We start from the raw sequence: 17,377 nt of genomic DNA, 5'->3' as shown, positions 1-17,377 counted from the left end.
TTAAATAAAGTCCCATGGCCAACCTACAATAAGCAAGTGTAGTTCATAGATAAGCTCAGTTAGCTGACAGGTTTTAAACAGTAAAGTACAATTCCTTAACTGGCAGTTTGACATTGTTAAACTGGAGCCCCTAAAATGAAACCTAACCAAGCGAATGCAAACCCGAGCAAAAATTAAGTAATAAAACCAGAAATAAACAACTATACTTGGTCATTTTATCAAGTAGGGGCTAGTTGTATTTTATTATACAGTTTTTTTAATTTAAATGGATGTCCTTCAGAACAAAACTGTGCAAATAATACTTCAGAGTAAAAAACAAAAAACGCCTAACTTTTTCCAGTTAAAACTAGAAATGTGGTTAAAATGATCGGTATAACAAGATGGTCCAAATGCCAAAATCACTAGTTTTAAGTAAGTATGACTTACAACACCCTATGATGCAATTAAGTGTAATCATTCTTTCATGTGAAATTCTTTAGTATTTACAGCTACTAAAACAGACTTCATGACAATCTGCTTTTGCTAAACATGTTAGTTTTGGTAATAGTTGTATTCTTCTGGTGCCAGTTGGGTGATAGCATTACGACACACCTAATCAAGGTAAGTAAACATTGTAATGAAGAAATTGTGATAGCATTAGAAGTGTTTATCACCTAAAACTGGTGTTCATTAAATCGCGGATTTCGCGGAAATCGTGAAATTGAGGGGTCACTGCGAAATTCACCTCTTAGGGGCCAATGCATACAAACAAGTACAGAGAGGAAGAAAAAAAATAAAACTTGTTTAAATGAACTACTAAACAACGCAAGTGACACAAACTATGTATCTTCCTTCTGTAGATGGCCCTTTGTGATTCTTTCACTGTCCCTTGTGCATTGCACTTAAGCAAAAAACAAACAAACAAAAAATGTCCACAAGTATCATTTACAAAATAAATTCTCCAAAGCAGTTAATGTTCTTGTTTACTATTCAAATGACAAAGTTTTTTAATCAGCCTATCAGTGCGTCTTTACTGCTTTTATGTGACCTGTACTGTGAAGGTGGGGGCGGGACAAAGTTGGTGCTGCATTGTTTTGATTTAGGTTGCTAAAATCTAGTTTTCAGCACTGGAGGGAAAACAGTAGAAATGGACAACAAAAAAAGCAAAGTATATTTCGGCTGATGATCGTTTTAAGATATTTCACAAAGAAACTACATGCAGATTGAGGTAATTGTTTTCCATATCTTAATGTGTATTTGGAGAAAATACGATCGATCGCTATTTAGCTTCAGAATCACACATTAAACAAAATGCTACTACAGAGGCTGCTGAACAGAACGTAAAATAAACAGCTTTCAGAAACCAAACTGGAAAGTCAGCGCAGACAAGTATTCCTGTCTGCAAGTTAAATCAGTACTAAAACGATCCAGCACAGCCACCTCGCTTCAATCTGCTGCTTACAGTTGGAATTCTAGACCCGAATAGCCATGTCGTCTTCTTTGTTTTGACTCTGTACTAATAAAATTAATTCTTGGATGGGCCAAATAACATAACAACGAATGTGCTGCACACATTGACTTTATTAAAGTATGCCAGATGCCCGCCCTTGTGTAACTGAGTTTTTGGGTTGTTTCTAATCGATTTCCACATCTGTATAACTTGGCAAAGCTTTGCCTTAACTTCCAACCAATTCAGTGGATGCAGACGTGCAGTCTCAATGTATGGGCAAGTCAACTGCAGGGGGATGCTGCATACTCTTCTTTAACAAATGCCAGCACTCTGTTTTAGTAAGGAAGCAAGTACCACTATTTTTAGGCTTTCTAGTGTTCTGAAATACTGTCTACTTAGGTTTATTTAATGTTTAAACATGTCCGCGAAATCCTAATTTTATTCCGCAACATACCCGTGAAAAATACGTAAACTTACCGCGATTTAAGTAGACCCCTAGTTATAAGCCATAGCAAGAAAATACCCATTTAGCTTATATCAAAAACCTATATAAATATATTGTATTATAAAGAACGTATACACCCCCCTGCAAAGTTTTCACATTTTGTTGGCACCTGAGCGTACTCCATGACGCTTTCAAATTAGACTTTACATGTAGAATCTACACAAACTACTCCACATTGATAAAGTTAAAAACAATGTATATAGAATATAAGTAAGTAAGATTTACAGAGAAAAACAGTTGCATAAGTATTCAACCCCTTTGCTACTGCAGCCCTAAATCAGTTCAGGTGCAAATGATTTGTTTGCAAGGCCACGAAATTAGTGAAATGGTTTCAGCCTGTGTGTACTCAAAGTGGTTTGTAGATAATTTCCCTCAGGTATATAAAGACGTTCAAGCTGCAGCTCACATAGTGATCCAATAAAGCAACCATGGTGACCAAGGAGCTTTTGAAACAAGTCAGGGATAAAGTGGTAAAGAGGGTACAAGAAAATTTCAAAGGAGCTGATTACCCCTCTCAGCACAGTGAAGTCCATCATTAAGAAGTGGAAGATACCACCCAGACACAACCCAGATCAGGTCGCCCTCCCAAACTGAGCAGCCGGGCAAGCAGGAAACTGGTTTGGGATGTCACTCCTGAAGCCAACAATGACCCTGAGAGATCTGCAAAATTCTGTGTCTAAGATGGGAGTCAGTGTTCACACATCAACAATAAGCCGGTCCCTACACAAAGCTGGCTTGTATGGATGGGTGGCAAGAAAGAAGCCATTACTCAAAAAGCCTCATCTTAAAGCACGTATGGAGTTTGAAAAAAAGCATGTAGATGATAATGCAGACATGTGGAAAAAGGTTTTGTGGTCAGACGAGACAAAAATTAAACTTTACGGTCTAAATTCCAAGTGTTACGTCTGGCGCAAGCCAAACACTGCACATCACCCAGTCAACACCATCCCAACTGTCAAGCATGGTGGTGGCAGCATCATGTTATGGGGATGCTTCTCTTCAGCAGGGACTGGGAAGCTTGTCAGGATAGAGGGGAGAATGGATGGTGCAAAGTACAGGCAAATCCTTGAGGAAAATCAAGACTCTGAAACTGGGGAGGAAATTTACATTTCAGCAGGACAATGACCTGAAGCACAAAGCCAAAGCCACACTGGAGTGGTTGAACAAAAAGAGAATTAATGTTCTTGAGTGGCCCAGTCAAAGTCCTGACTTGAATCCAATCGAACATTTATGGCAAGATTGCAGATTGCAGTCCATTGACGATCCCCAACAAACTTATCAGAACCGGAGCAATTTTTCCATGAAGAATGGGCAAAAATGTCACCATCCTACTGTGCAAAGCTAGTAGAGACCTATCCAAAAAGATTCATAGCAGTAATTGCTGCAAAAGGTGCTTCTACCAAGTACTGACTTAAGGGTCTTACAACCAGTAAATTTCATTTTGTACATTTTCTCTGCAAGTTTTGCTGACATTTAACCTCCTCCTCATATAACAGCGTTCAGTTTAACCACTACAGCTTGGCATAAAAGTTTGTTTGAAAAACTGTGCATACATTATTTGTAATTCAGCAAAATGTGACATTACTGGTAGGGGGTGAATACTTCTACAAACCACTGTGTGTGTGTGTGTGTATATATATATATATATATATATATATATATATATATATATATATATATATATATATATATATATATATATATATTCTTCAAATAGAGATGGTCAACTTTTTTGGTTTTGGATGGATTCAAATATGAAAAATCTGTAGAGAAGAGTAAGGAAAGCTTGGCTGGATGTATATTCACCTTTTAAAAGCAAACAGTGTATAAATGTGCAGCTTGTAAAGCCACAAGTAGGGCCTATTCACTATTGTGATTAATTAGCCCAGCAGAAGTTTAAATATTATGCTTCAAGGAATTATTGCATGCCTAGAAATGAGGATAGCAAACAGTGATAGTGCACTTTGGTTCGTGAATGTCAGTTAAAACTTTGAAGTGTAATGAGGTGCCGACCTCCCCAGTGTTTATTTAGCTTTGTGTACATTTTTTTTTTTTTTTTATAAAAACAATTATTTGTAGGAAGCATGAATGAGCAAGAGTGTGTGACATTTCCAGCTAAGTGGCAGGATGCAGACTACCAGGAAGAGATAACTGAGTCAATGGTGAGTGCTTGCAAAAAAGTTGCAGAGCTTGGCAAAGCCTTGTATGGTACTGTATACAAGTTCGGAAATTAGATAACAAAAGGTTGGAAATGTGCAACTTTAATAGAAGAGGAGATTGTATCAGATAAGCAGACAGACACATATTCACATTATGTTTTTCCTAACAATAACACGAACAGGAATACCTGGCACCGCTAACATTTCTATGTTGGTGTTTTACTTTCACTTCAAACGGCTGTACAGTCGATCATATTTCTATTTCCAAAGGAATAACTACAACAGTCAACTGTCAAAGGCATTGTTAAGTTTTGTAATGCAGGCACTAATTATGATTTATTTCGAAATTACAGATTTGTGGTGACAACTGTACAAACAGGCAGTATATATATATATATATATATATATATATATATATATATATATATATATATATATACAGGGCTCTGAATTGGCAAAAGAAAGAGCAATGGCAAAATGGCCTTCAGTTCAATAAATCTGTAGAGAAGGCCACTAACTTTAAGTCAAGGCCAAAGTGTAGGATTTTGTGTAATTTTGCTTATATAAAGCTAATTACTGGCCACAGAAAGAAAAACCGTGTAACTTAATAATAACTTTTTGCCTTAGGAGCCAATGGCTTAGGCCAAACAAAATTGGTCACCAAATCCAATAGCTCGTGCCACTTTGGTAGCAGCCAACTTGTTCATATATTCAACTGCTTAAAATATAACTTGTTAAGACACTGAAGTGATACTAAAACAGTAACTTAATGGCTGTACTCACTTGTTTGTTGTCTAATTCTGTTGAATGTGTGAACTATGCAGCTGGTGACTGCAATAAACTCAGCATGTTTTTTGTTGTTTTAAGCAACATTTTTTACAAAACAGTACTCACATACAGTGGCGTAGCTAGGCGGGTGATTTTATCCCGCCCCCCCGGAAATAAATTATCCCCCCCCCCCCCTTCCCTCACACATGTTCGGACATCATCACAGCTGCTGCATGAACTTGGGGTTATTCTGCTGGTATTAATACAGACATTTGTACAAATTCCAGTCATTTGTATTTGATCAGATTGTTATCGTCCTTCTCACACTTCAGTTTAAGACATGTGATATCCCAGTTTTTTTTTTTTTCTTTACAGACCGTGCAACCACGCAAATCATGTAATCATGTCATTGTTTGGACCCAAACACTAATACAGTACAGGCGTCTCTCTAGTTGTGGAAGCTGAAAAGGCACTGCAGCCATAATGCTTGTGAATAGACAAACATTTTGAGGGGCATTGCGGCAATTGTTGCATGGTCATGTTAATTCCCGTTAATTTCGAGCCATATATATATATATATATATATATATATATATATCTACTAGACTTCACTTATGCTGCGTTCTGTGGGGGAGTAGCCGAGCAGCACTCACGTCGTGCGTGAGCCGTCCTAAAGCTGGGTGAGTTTACACTGCCTTTCAGACGGACATAAGCTGGCGCTGAGCCACGTCTTTAGTTGGCCGTTTTTAGTACAGCTGCGAGTAGGCCGTGTGCGTTTATACTGCAGAAAAAAGACCTGAGATGGCCCAAAGCCGTCATAAAAACAGCCAATGGTACAGTCACCTGTTGTGGCCTAAAATGGTAACTTGAAAGGCACTCATTTCTTATTAATAAAACTGGCCCTTTTTTGTTTAAACACTTCCTAAATACTTTCCCAAATATATTTTCACAACTAAACACTCACAGAACAAACATCTCAGTAAAGTTTCCAGTTTCTCAAACATTTCTACAGTATTTACTTTCTAACCTACTTTAGTATGAAACCAAAGCAATTAGCAATCCTAACCCTGGCAAATCAACATTTTAATGTAAACAGTAGTCAGCTGAGTTAGAATCTTGCTCAAGTGATAGGACATATTATGGATTAAGCATGTGCACACAGACTCACTCATACACAGTGGCGTAGCTAGGGGGTGGTTTAACAGAAGTAGATTGGAGTAAAATAGAGAAAACATCCACAGAAAAAGGATGGCTGTTTTTTTTTAAATGTAGTACTAGAGGCGCAAAACAATTAATAGCAAAAGATTCACAAAAAGGGAGACAAAACCAAACCAGGTAACTACAGACCAACAAGCCTGACTTCTATTATATGTAAACTTATGGAAACTATAATAAGATCCAAAATGGAAAATTACCTATATGGTAACAGTATCCTGAGATATGGTCAGCATGGTTTTAGGAAAGGGAGATTGTGTCTAACTAACCTGCTTAATTTTTTTGAGGATTCAACATCGACAATGGATAACTGCAAAGCATAGGACATGGTTTATTTAGATTTCCAGAAAGTTTTTGACAAAGTCCTGCATAAAAGATTAATTCTCAAACTGAACGCATTAGGGATTCAAGGAAATGTATGCACATGGATTAGGGAATGGTTAACATGTAGAAAACAGAAAGTACTGATTAGAGGAGAAACCTCAAAATGGAGCGAGGTAACCAGTGGAGTACCACAGGGATCAGTATTAGATCCTCTGCTATTCCAAATCTACATTAATGACTTCGATTCTGGTATAAGCAAACTTGTTAAATTTGCAGACGACACAAAAATAGGAGTAGTGGCAAACACTGCCGCAGCAGCAAAGATCATTCAAAATGATCTAGACAGCATTCAGAACTGGGCAGACACATGGCAAATGACATTTAATAGAGAAAAGTGTAAGGTACTGCACACAGGCAATAAAAATGTCCATTATGGATATCATATGGGAGATACTGAAATTGAAGAAGGAATGTATGAAAAAGACCAAGGAGTTTATGTTGACTCAGAAATGTCTTCATCTAGACAATGTGGGGAAGCTATAAAAAAGGCCAACAAGATGCTTGGATATATAGTGAAAAGTGTTGAATTTAAATGAAGAGAAGTAATGTTAAAACTTTACAATGCATTAGTAAGACCTCACCTAGAATATTGTGTTCAGTTCTGGTCACCACTACAAAAAGGATATTGCTGCTCTAGAAAGAGTGCAAAAAAGAGCGACCAGAATTATTCAGAGTTTAAAAGGCATGTCATATGCAGACAGGCTTAAAGAATTGAATCTATTCAGTCTTGAACAAAGAAGACTACGCGGCGATCTGATTCAAGCATTCAAAATTCTAAAAGGAGGCACATTTTTACACAGAGAATTGTGAGGGTCTGGATCCAACTCCCCTGTAATGTTGTTGAAGTTGACACCCTGGGATCCTTCAAGAAGCTGCTTGATGAGATTCTGGGATCAATAAGCTACTAACAACCAAACGAGCAAAATGGGCCGAATGGCCTCCTCTCGTTTGTAAGCGTTCTTATGTTCTTATGTTCTTATGTTTTAGTGGTTTAGCCATGTACAAAAATCTCAATCCATCACCAGCAGTGTTTAACAACTGCACAATTCAGAATGGCACTGGCATTTTTTTTTTCTTTTTAATAAATGTAGTATGCCCAATGATTTTCTCCCCAATTTAGAATGTCCTATTATTTTTTCTCCTTATCGCATTCCCCACATAGCTCAGAAGATACGAGGTTCCAGTGGGCGTCCTCCGATCCCACGATCAGGCCAGCTTCCTCTTTTACACCCAGGAACTAGAGAGCAGCTGTCAGCGAGCTACCGGCCTCTGGAGGAAAAAGGCCAGCCCTGCAGGTGTCTGCTCTGAGCTCAATGGGCATCTGGCCAGCAGGGTTCACTGTAGTGCGATGAGGAGAAACAGTCCCTGCCGGTTAAAATGTGACTTTTTTTACTGACTGTCCATTAATTTTACAGACGGTTGGCAACCGTGCTTCAGGGTCCTATATTTTGAAAAGCGTAAATGGGGCTGCAGATGAGAGCAGCATGAATACAATATAACTAAAACTAAATTTGTGCCCTGGTGCCCCTTTCCCCCCTGGGACCCTTGAGTGTGTATCCCAGCCCAAAGCAGAAGAACTGAGATCATTGGCATTGAAAGCTGTGCAAATCTCTCGTGGTATGAGTTCAGACAGCCAAAGCCCAGTCCCTGGCATACAAATCTACACGTTGCAAAACCAACAGATTGGAAGCAATGCTACAGTATTAACTCAAAGAACACCCAAGGCTATAAGAGCTGAAATAACAGCAATACCTAGTCAGCTACAGTCAGACTGAGGTACTAAACTATGACAGCGTGCCTGTAACCGTGTGTCACAGTTCAAATCTCACACTAAAGCTTTCCAATCTTTCAGCATCCTAATCCAAGATTTAACTATTTGCTTTGCATCAAAATGATAGAGGTAGAAAACCAAAATTACCTTTTAAAAAGATCTAACCATAATTTGTATTTCTGTCTGCAGTAACAATCATCCCACAAAGTAAGTAAAGTTAATAAACTGGGATTTGAAACAAGTGCCCATCATCTTGTATTCTTCCATTCTATCGATAAATCAGTTTGATGACCCCTCCTTCCTTGGTTATTATGAGGAAAAAATGCTTAATTAATATCAACAGTAATCAAATGAAAAAAGAAGAAAAGAAAACAGTTAGGGAGATCAATGCAGGAAGCCCCATAGCTGTGAATAGTTTGTGGATTTATGGAGTAACCTGCCTGAAATAAACTGTTGCCTCTGGCTCCTGGAGGTAATTAGTGGGTAATCTGGCTGGTTCTGTTTGCAATCTGATACTATTAAAAAAAATGAATCCAATTACTTTCAATTATATGATAGCATAATTGCACAATCTCTTTGTTTGGGTGAAGTAACAGGAGGCCCATTTACCCAAGGGAGATAAAAGCTTCTAAATAACACACAGGTGACAACAGTTGAGAATGCATGTATACTGCATTTTTATTAACTTCAAAGCTCCAGTACAATTTGCATAGCAGGTAACTTGGCTCCAGTGTGGTCATCTGAGCAAAGGGGAGGGGGTATGGGTGAAATGCTTAATCCTCCCACAGCTTCATTAATCCCTTTATGAGAACAATGGGGCATCCAATTTGCTAATGTCCTAAAAGACAAAAAGGTCTGAAAAGCCAGATGTTTTTAACAAACAAAACCAAGCTTCATTAAGACCCTGTTTTACAAAGAAATAAAAATAACAACCTCTCTTCACCAATGCCCGATGGTGTTAATCCTGATGTTGTTTGCGTAACTAAAGATAGTTATACAAATGTGATTAAAGGCTAGTCTACACTCCCACTACAGTGACAATTTAAAATCCATTAACAGTATAGCACATTAGGAAATAAATTAGTACAGCTGAAAAACAGACCAATCAATAAGTGTTTAAATGGAAAATGTACTCGGATATAGAACACGTGAAACGCACCTCTGCCACCTCCAACTTTTTTTTAAAGTGTACAAAACAAGATAGGCCGTTGACATTATATTTATCTTACTATAGACACTGCAAATGGGCCATTGTAAATTGTGTTTCTATGTTTTGTTACCAGCCAAATCATTAGAACAGCAAATAACTAATATTGGATTAGCATAAGCTAATATTTAAAGTAACACCTGGGTTTTAGAACTGGGTCATTTATAAAACACACTATTATTTCTGTTTGGCAGAACTATATCACAAGAGATAAAGGGATTAGGTTGCTATAAAGTTAAGAGACAGTTATTTGTTGTTAATGAACAGAAAATGACCACAGAACTGTGTTTTCATTCAATGTATCATTCATGGACAGACATTTAGAAAATTCAAATGAATTGATTAAATGTGGCCCTTTCTTTTGATCCTTAGACCACAACATAGCCAAAAACACAACAATAAAAAACAACCTAATAAATATGTTAGTGTTATTTCTGTAGCATATAACATGTGTCCTGGTTTACCTTACTGTTACCATTAGGGCCTCCTAAGCTTCAGTTTTATCTTTCAGCCAGTGACAAATTTTATTTTTGCCTTTTAATAAGTGATTTCTTTTTAGCAAAGTGTTCAGAGAACCAACCCATTCTAAGGCCCCATTACACTTTGACTTCCTGAATCAAATGTGTTATGCAAGCAAGACCAAGCACCATTAACAAAATGATCCACAGTTAAAACCTTAAACATGACTAATCAACTTTTGTATGTTTTCTAAGTAAAAAGGAAAGTTTCATCAAGATTGTACAGTGAACTTTTTTGCTTTCTCTCACTTAAGCCATTCATTTACCTAGTTTTATATTTGTGCTTCCTACAGTGAAGAAATTACATTTGACAATATGATAATTATACATCTGGATGAAAATAAGACATTTCCTATGTGTGTTTATTACAAAGTTGAAGTCAAAGTACAGTAAATTACCTTGCCAAAAAGAACATGCAGTTAAATTTCTCAGTTAAGTAGAAGCTCTGCATCTCTCATAAATACACATTTTAAAAAATAGTAATGTACTTGACTCTACTTGCCCTGCTCATTACTGTTTTGGGCTTTAATGGTCTTTAAACAATATAGAACATATCCTATGCTTCTAATATAATTTGAACCGAAAGCAGTCATTTTATAAATGTACCCAGCATCAAATAGCTACATCGCTGTTTAAAAAGTATTGGAGGGCAGAACACATAATACCCAAGCATATTCATAATCACATTTAAATCAATCAAATGCATTTCTTCAGTTACAATAATCAAAAGACTGGCATTGGACAACCACTGACCTTCCCCCACCATCCAAGAGAAGAAAATGTTTAATTTGTATTCTGAAGATACCAGAATATCTTGAATACATTAAATATGTAAAAAAAAAATTGTACTTTGTTTTGTCACCTAATGAATTAATTCCTTTCAATTAAGACAATTAATTCCTTTCACTGGGGGTGCCTAAAGTGTACTATTTATTTGAAGATTTATCACTTTAGATTTTCATGTTGTATGAGCTTTTTCTGACAGGAATATCAGCGCATGATCTCAGAAAAACAAACATATGATGGTGCTTGTTATCTGCCAAAAGAAATATGACTTGGTGGTCATGCAGACATGTATAGCAGGGGTCGGCAATGTGTCTGTGACAAAATGTTTCAGGTATGTGAACATTTTTTATAAATGTATGTATTGCGAGTTGAGGTTAACAAAAATATAAAGGCTAATCCTAAACAAAATTCATATACACAACATGAATTACTCAATTTTGGCCTTTAACGATATCCGTACAAACATATAAACATTTTTTATAAGAGAGTATTTAGCGTTTGAGGGGAGTGCTGAAAGCACTTGTGAAAATAGGCAGTAAATTTGGACCAAGAATATAGACAGAATGATATCTGTCTTGCCTTGGCAAAGTGTAGTGTCTTTAAAGACTTATTATTGTTTTGTAAATGTTGAAGCACCAATATCTGAATGCTGTAATGCAGAAAATCTGAGTGCAGCCATATTCAATTGTTTGGAAAAAGAACAATCTTTAGATATTTAGATTTTCAATGCATCTGTGCCAAAAAAAGTAATGTCATAGCTCTATCACATCACAGGTTATAAGCAAAACATACCAATGTGAAATATCAACAGCTTCTTTAAAACAGCAGTGGTACATTAGCTTGGTGGTGACGTCCATCTTAGCACAGTTATTATTATCATTATTATTATTATTATTATTATTATTATTATTATTATTATTATTATTTGTTTATTTAGCAGACACCTTTACCCAAGGCGACTTACAGAGACTAGGGTGTGTGAACAATGCATCAGCTGCAGAGTCACTTACAATTACATCTCACCCGAAAGACGGAGCACAAGGAGGTTAAGGTACTTGCTCAGGGGTCACACAATGAGTCAGTGGCTGAGGTGGGATTTGAACCGGGGACCTCCTGGTTACAATGTATGTTTGTGTTGGTCAGTTAAATATATGTATATATATATATATATATATATATATATATATATATATATATATATAGTTGCCACTGGTATATATGTTGCTTACTGGTTGTTATGGTTACTACTTTAGCTTTGCCCCAGTTCTATGAAGATCTATGGATTCAGACATGTTTTGTATCTTTTTCTAAATCACGCTGTATTCTAGTAAATATTTGCTGGTATTGCATCTAAGAAAGTCACAGAGGGCAAAACCTCCATTGGAAGCAATAATACCTACATATACACCTGAAACAACAGCCAGACTGCTACATTTCAGTTTACTTGACCATAACAGCGGTACCATTAACTATTGTAAGTAAACATCCACAGAATCTTTGCATAGAGAAATTAGATCAGCATATTCTGCAGCGAAAAAAGACAAGTCATTGAAAAGCAAGAGGAAACTAGAACTGCTGCATACTACAAATAGATAAATGAGAGATTCAATGAGGTTCTAATGCAAGTCAATAAATCAATACCCTCCCCAGTTTTCTCATATTATTTGAAATTCAGATTAACCTGCCTGGATGCTATACACCTAAGAATGCTGACACATTCGCAGAAGTAATCTTTTGTTCCTTTTAAATGAGGCTGGAAAGTGCATCAAACAGTCATACATTCGATTTGTCTATTATAGGCTCAATTATAATGGTAACTAGTCAAACCTGCTGCAGAATAAATATCTCTAAATTGCCTGTCTGCAGAAATATTTAAGCAGTGGAACACCAAGATTGTGAAAAAGATATTTCACCAATCTGGCCAATAATGAATTAAAGTAATAATAAAAAAAAACTGGTAGATTGATGCATTTTAGCTCTGGAGACCATTATACAATCCTGTCTTCCGTCATAACTGAAATGAGCTAGGCTGTCTCAGCCTAGTCCCTTATGCACTATTCAATTATGCACATAACTAAACTACCACATAATTTTGCATTAATGTATTTTTTTTTGTATATAAATTATTACTTGCCAATTCCAACTACTAATTCCAGCACTCTTTGGTACAATAATAAGAAAACATGACATACGGGAAACTGTAATGCAAGCCTACCTATACAATTAGACAAAATAAAGATTCTATGATCAAAAACTAAGCCATCTCATAAGTCTAGTGAAACCCTCTAATTTAGCAATTACAGTGGAACTCATCTTTCGTAATCACGCAATTTGATCTTTTCCACATTTAAAGTAATCAAACTTGGATGCAAAACATCAGAAGTATATAAGCAGGTTTCACAAACATAGTGGAAAATGAATGATGCTGCTCATAAAGTGCATCAAATTCATAAAAGCTAAATAAACCGCGGCCCTCAGTGCCGACACATCTATACACCAGATTCATTACTCTGAAACTTTCTTTTAACCCTGTTATGCCCATTCCTGTATCACATGTGATACAATGGTTAGCCAGCCCTCTATATCATTATGTTTTTAAATCCAGCCTCACAAGCCACAATTTTTCATATACAGTACATTATGTGTTGTCAGATGGGGGGGATGGGAGGGACGGAGACGGGAGTGTTTTGTACAGAAACAGAATCTAGTTACATAAATAAAGTAGCTTTTCTCATTTAAAAAATGCTTGGGCATTACGGTGTTAATATTCTCAAAACATACTCTGATATTTGTAATAATAAATACTGCTCTCGATAAGCCAAAAGGTCTTTATATTTGTAAGAAGCAGCACCACGTAGTGCACAGCACTGTAGTGCAAGCAAATCGAAAGTAAACGTATTTCCAAAGAGGAAGATCATTAGATAGTGCTTGCGCCCAGTTATATAAGCAAACTGTGGCTGATTTTACATAAATCAGTGTCTGGCAAATGGGACTAAAGAGCAGCTGTTGAACTCAGTTGAATGCACCTTAACTTTGTTTTTGAAGTTGGGGAGTTCAAGATATTAAATCAATCTCAAAAATGACTACTTCACGTCTTGAGGTCAGGGTTTGAATACACAGTAGAATACACAGTAGAATATACAGTAGATTATACAGTAGAATATACAAATTAAATCAGTTTGGTGAAATTGGTACTCAGCAGACAATAGTGAACTATCCTTTGGGGACTCAAAAATCACTGTGATTCTTCACAATGTGTCACTATCAACAGTCTCTGCCTGGGCAATAGTAACCTTTTCTGAACACTAAATACCCAAGCGCAGCCTTTAATTTGTCTGATAACATGGTATCGCTAGCCTGAAGAAGTAGATCATTATGACCTACATCCACAGATTAAGCATGTTAAAATGTAAGTGTACAGACAGATGGAAACATGATTTCATATATCCCTACATTATTACATTATTTGTGTTTCAGTCATTACCAAAATTCATCCCTATTAGATTCTCTCACCTATTCAATTCTAATACGTGCAAAATGGACATATGCACGTTCCTTTTAATGGGGCAATTACGAGATCCTTCACATTTTACCACTTCAGGTAGCGACTACATCACCGAGCGTTAAATGTATATGCGCTAAGCTCTTTTTTACATTAAAAACATTGAGAAAGTTTTTTTTTTAAAGTTTCTTTTAGCATTTCTAAATTTACCAAAATTATTGTTATTATTATTATTATTATTATTATTATTATTATTATTATTATTATTATTTTACTTGGATGATGATCTAGGGATATCTAAAAATGTAATTGGTAAATCAATAATCATATAAATAGAGCTTATATAATTATATAAATAGAGCTGTTAACATTCTTAATAACAGACTACATTATGATAAGTCAGTTATTCTTTTATGCTGCCACCACTCTAAGGTCATGACTCTCAAATTCCGATGTTTAAGACATGAAATGTACAACTGGTAAGTGGTGGCTACCCAGTGGACAAACTAAATACAGCTATAAAACTATTAATCTGATACACTATCTTATTATTTGCCAGCTGTCTTTCAGCTGTTGAGATCCATCCAGTTTAAAATACAGCTATCACAAAACAACATATGAATCAGGACTAATGTAGATTGGGCCATGACTACCCTTTCAACCCACTCCACTGTAATTAGAACATATGCATCATTTACCTGCTAAGATAAATAGACACACATGTCCTTTATTATTTAAGATGTAATACTGAGGGATGGGTGGGCTTTCTAAAATCACAACCCCTGTTTTATTCTTTCATAAACCAGTTGGTCTAAAGAAATGTAAATAGTGCAAAATGTATTACACCAACTGCAAATGTATTCTAGAGTGTTTATTTTAGTAGAATACCAATCTCTAATCTGGAAATTGCTTAGGTAAAGTTAAACATATCAACAAATACAATACATGCACTTACTGAGTAGAACACTGCCCTTCATTCCATTCATATATCTGACCAAAGCATAGCAGATCGGCTAAATAAGTACTTTTGTAGCCAAGCTGCCATTGCTGTAGTCATGGGTGACTCATATTCCTGCACTTAAAACAAAACACCTGCGGATGACTCTTATGGACAGCAAGCAGTTGGAACACAGTTATGAGAGCTCATAGGATTAATTTCAAGCTTCCATTGAAAATAACAAGCACAAACACAGGTACAAGTCCAAATAAACTAGATGTTTTCAGCAAGAAAAATGATACAAAACAGTCTGCTGTATCAGGGGTAGGCAAACTTGACTGTTGCACTCCATTCTATTAAATAACTTTTTTTCTCTAACCATTTCATTGACTACAATACAACTGACCCTAACCGAAGAGTAATTAAATAATGAAGGAAGTGGTTAAAACATTGCAACAAAATGGAACAGAAGAGCTAAGGAACTGTGGAATGCAGTGTAAAGTGTATTCACTCTACTGAAAAATAAAGACTGCAGCAAAAAAAATAAATAAATCAGTTCGTTTACTTTTAATGCTTCCTGGTACTTTAATAAGCGTATTAAAAAAGGTATGCCTGCTATGTTAATCCTGTGATTTGCACTGACATCCGAACGCTGATATTACAATGTAATGGTGATCACAAATTGTCTGTGGCTTCGCGCATGTTGGGGTCATGGGAGGACTTGATACTGTACCGGTAGCAAATAAACGCCAGCCGCACATAAAGTGAGAACAGTTTAACCTGGTCCCATTTCATATTTTATGTGCATACGCACACAACACTAAAGAAAGGAATTTCTCAGATGCTTAAGTAGCCATCGATTTCAAACCTGGCGTCAAACCCTTAACAGTCTGTAATAGTAAGGTGGGAGGATAGTGTGAAAACCAGTAAATTGTAAAATGTCTAACGACCTGCCAGATGCAGGTAGTTGCGCGAGAAGGGATAGTGCATAGAAGTAAACTACTTGGTAAGTCTAATACGGTATTATAATGATACAAACTTATTGGACCTACTTCACCACACATTTACTACGTCCCATGCTTTATAACAGTGAAACGCGATCTTGTCTGTCAACTGATTTGAGAGTATTAGGATTAAAAAAAAAAAAAAAAAACATTGTGCAAACCACCTGGGGGATGATAATCCACATTCAAGACAATAGCTACTCTATTATGGTCATCTAAACTCTGTGAGCTACACCACACTTTCATATACCACATATATATATATATATATATATATATATATATATATATATATATATATATATATATATATATATATAAATGTATTAGATTTTAACATTGATATGTAATCGCCCCAATACTCTTGGATATAAATATGTATCAATGGGATCTAAGGAAAACATAAGGTTTGTATAACTTTTAAATTATTAAACTATATGACTTAAATATATGCCAATATATGAGTACAGCACTCAATACAAATATTTATAAAGATCACTTACCAGCTTTGCAAGGGTCCTTGTAATCAATCGTCTCACTTTTTTCTTCGTCATAAAAATCATAACTATAATCATAATCTAAGCCATTGTACATTGACAGTTTTCCACAAAAAGTCAACCCGGCAAGTAAAATCGTGATCCAATGCATTTTAAAAGGAAATACCAGATGACTGCGGACCAAGCAAAGTAAGTAATGAATGAAAAGGGTGAATCTTGTCCACTTTGAGTATAGATATTCTTTCTGAAAAGCTCGCCACTCTGAAAGTGACTGATGATGGAATTTAGAGAGTTATTGCAAAGCCACTGTAGCTCAGAGCGTATATCACTTGATTGATGACAGCGTTACAAGTTACTACTGAGGTAGCAATTCCTTTTTAGCATCTGTGTTTTTTTTCAGGACTTCTGAATCCGGTGGTTTTTTTTGTTCTTCAGAAAATGAAAATCCCGTGTAAAAATCCTGTTGGGAAAATAAAGGATCCAGAGTTGCATTAGAAATGCTGATCTTTAAAGTACAACAGGACGTACAATTTTATAACACAACACACAGGACTCTGAGCTTCTGATGACACAAGCACTACAGGGCGGAGTGCCAGCACTAGCACTTTTTGCTAACTTACGAAAATCCTATAGGCATCTAACACTCGTCAGCATCCTGCTTACTTATTCATACAATCAGGGTCAGGATCCGGACC

The 17,377-nt window shown here is 36.2% G+C and overlaps 1 protein-coding gene across 4 annotated transcripts in view; it reads right to left on the bottom strand.

Moving 5' to 3' along the window:
• Positions 1-17,377, bottom strand: part of tll1 (tolloid-like 1) — a 77,725-nt gene that overhangs the window by 58,434 nt on the left and 1,914 nt on the right. For 3 of the 4 annotated variants that reach the window (XM_059002658.1, XM_059002671.1, XM_059002663.1), the window contains exon 2: positions 16,689-17,142. In XM_059002658.1, the coding sequence (XP_058858641.1) occupies positions 16,689-16,833 (145 nt within the window). In that variant the 5' untranslated portion in view covers positions 16,834-17,142. Of the gene's footprint in view, positions 1-16,688; positions 17,265-17,377 lie in introns of those variants that run through there. The other variant, XM_059002668.1, reaches the window with a different exon arrangement.

The sequence above is a fragment of the Acipenser ruthenus genome, chromosome 2 (assembly GCF_902713425.1).
Source record: "Acipenser ruthenus chromosome 2, fAciRut3.2 maternal haplotype, whole genome shotgun sequence".
Taxonomy (NCBI): Eukaryota; Metazoa; Chordata; class Actinopteri; order Acipenseriformes; family Acipenseridae; genus Acipenser; species Acipenser ruthenus.
Note: the sequence above shows the minus strand (reverse complement) of the source record. Positions and strands in the feature narration are given on the sequence as shown.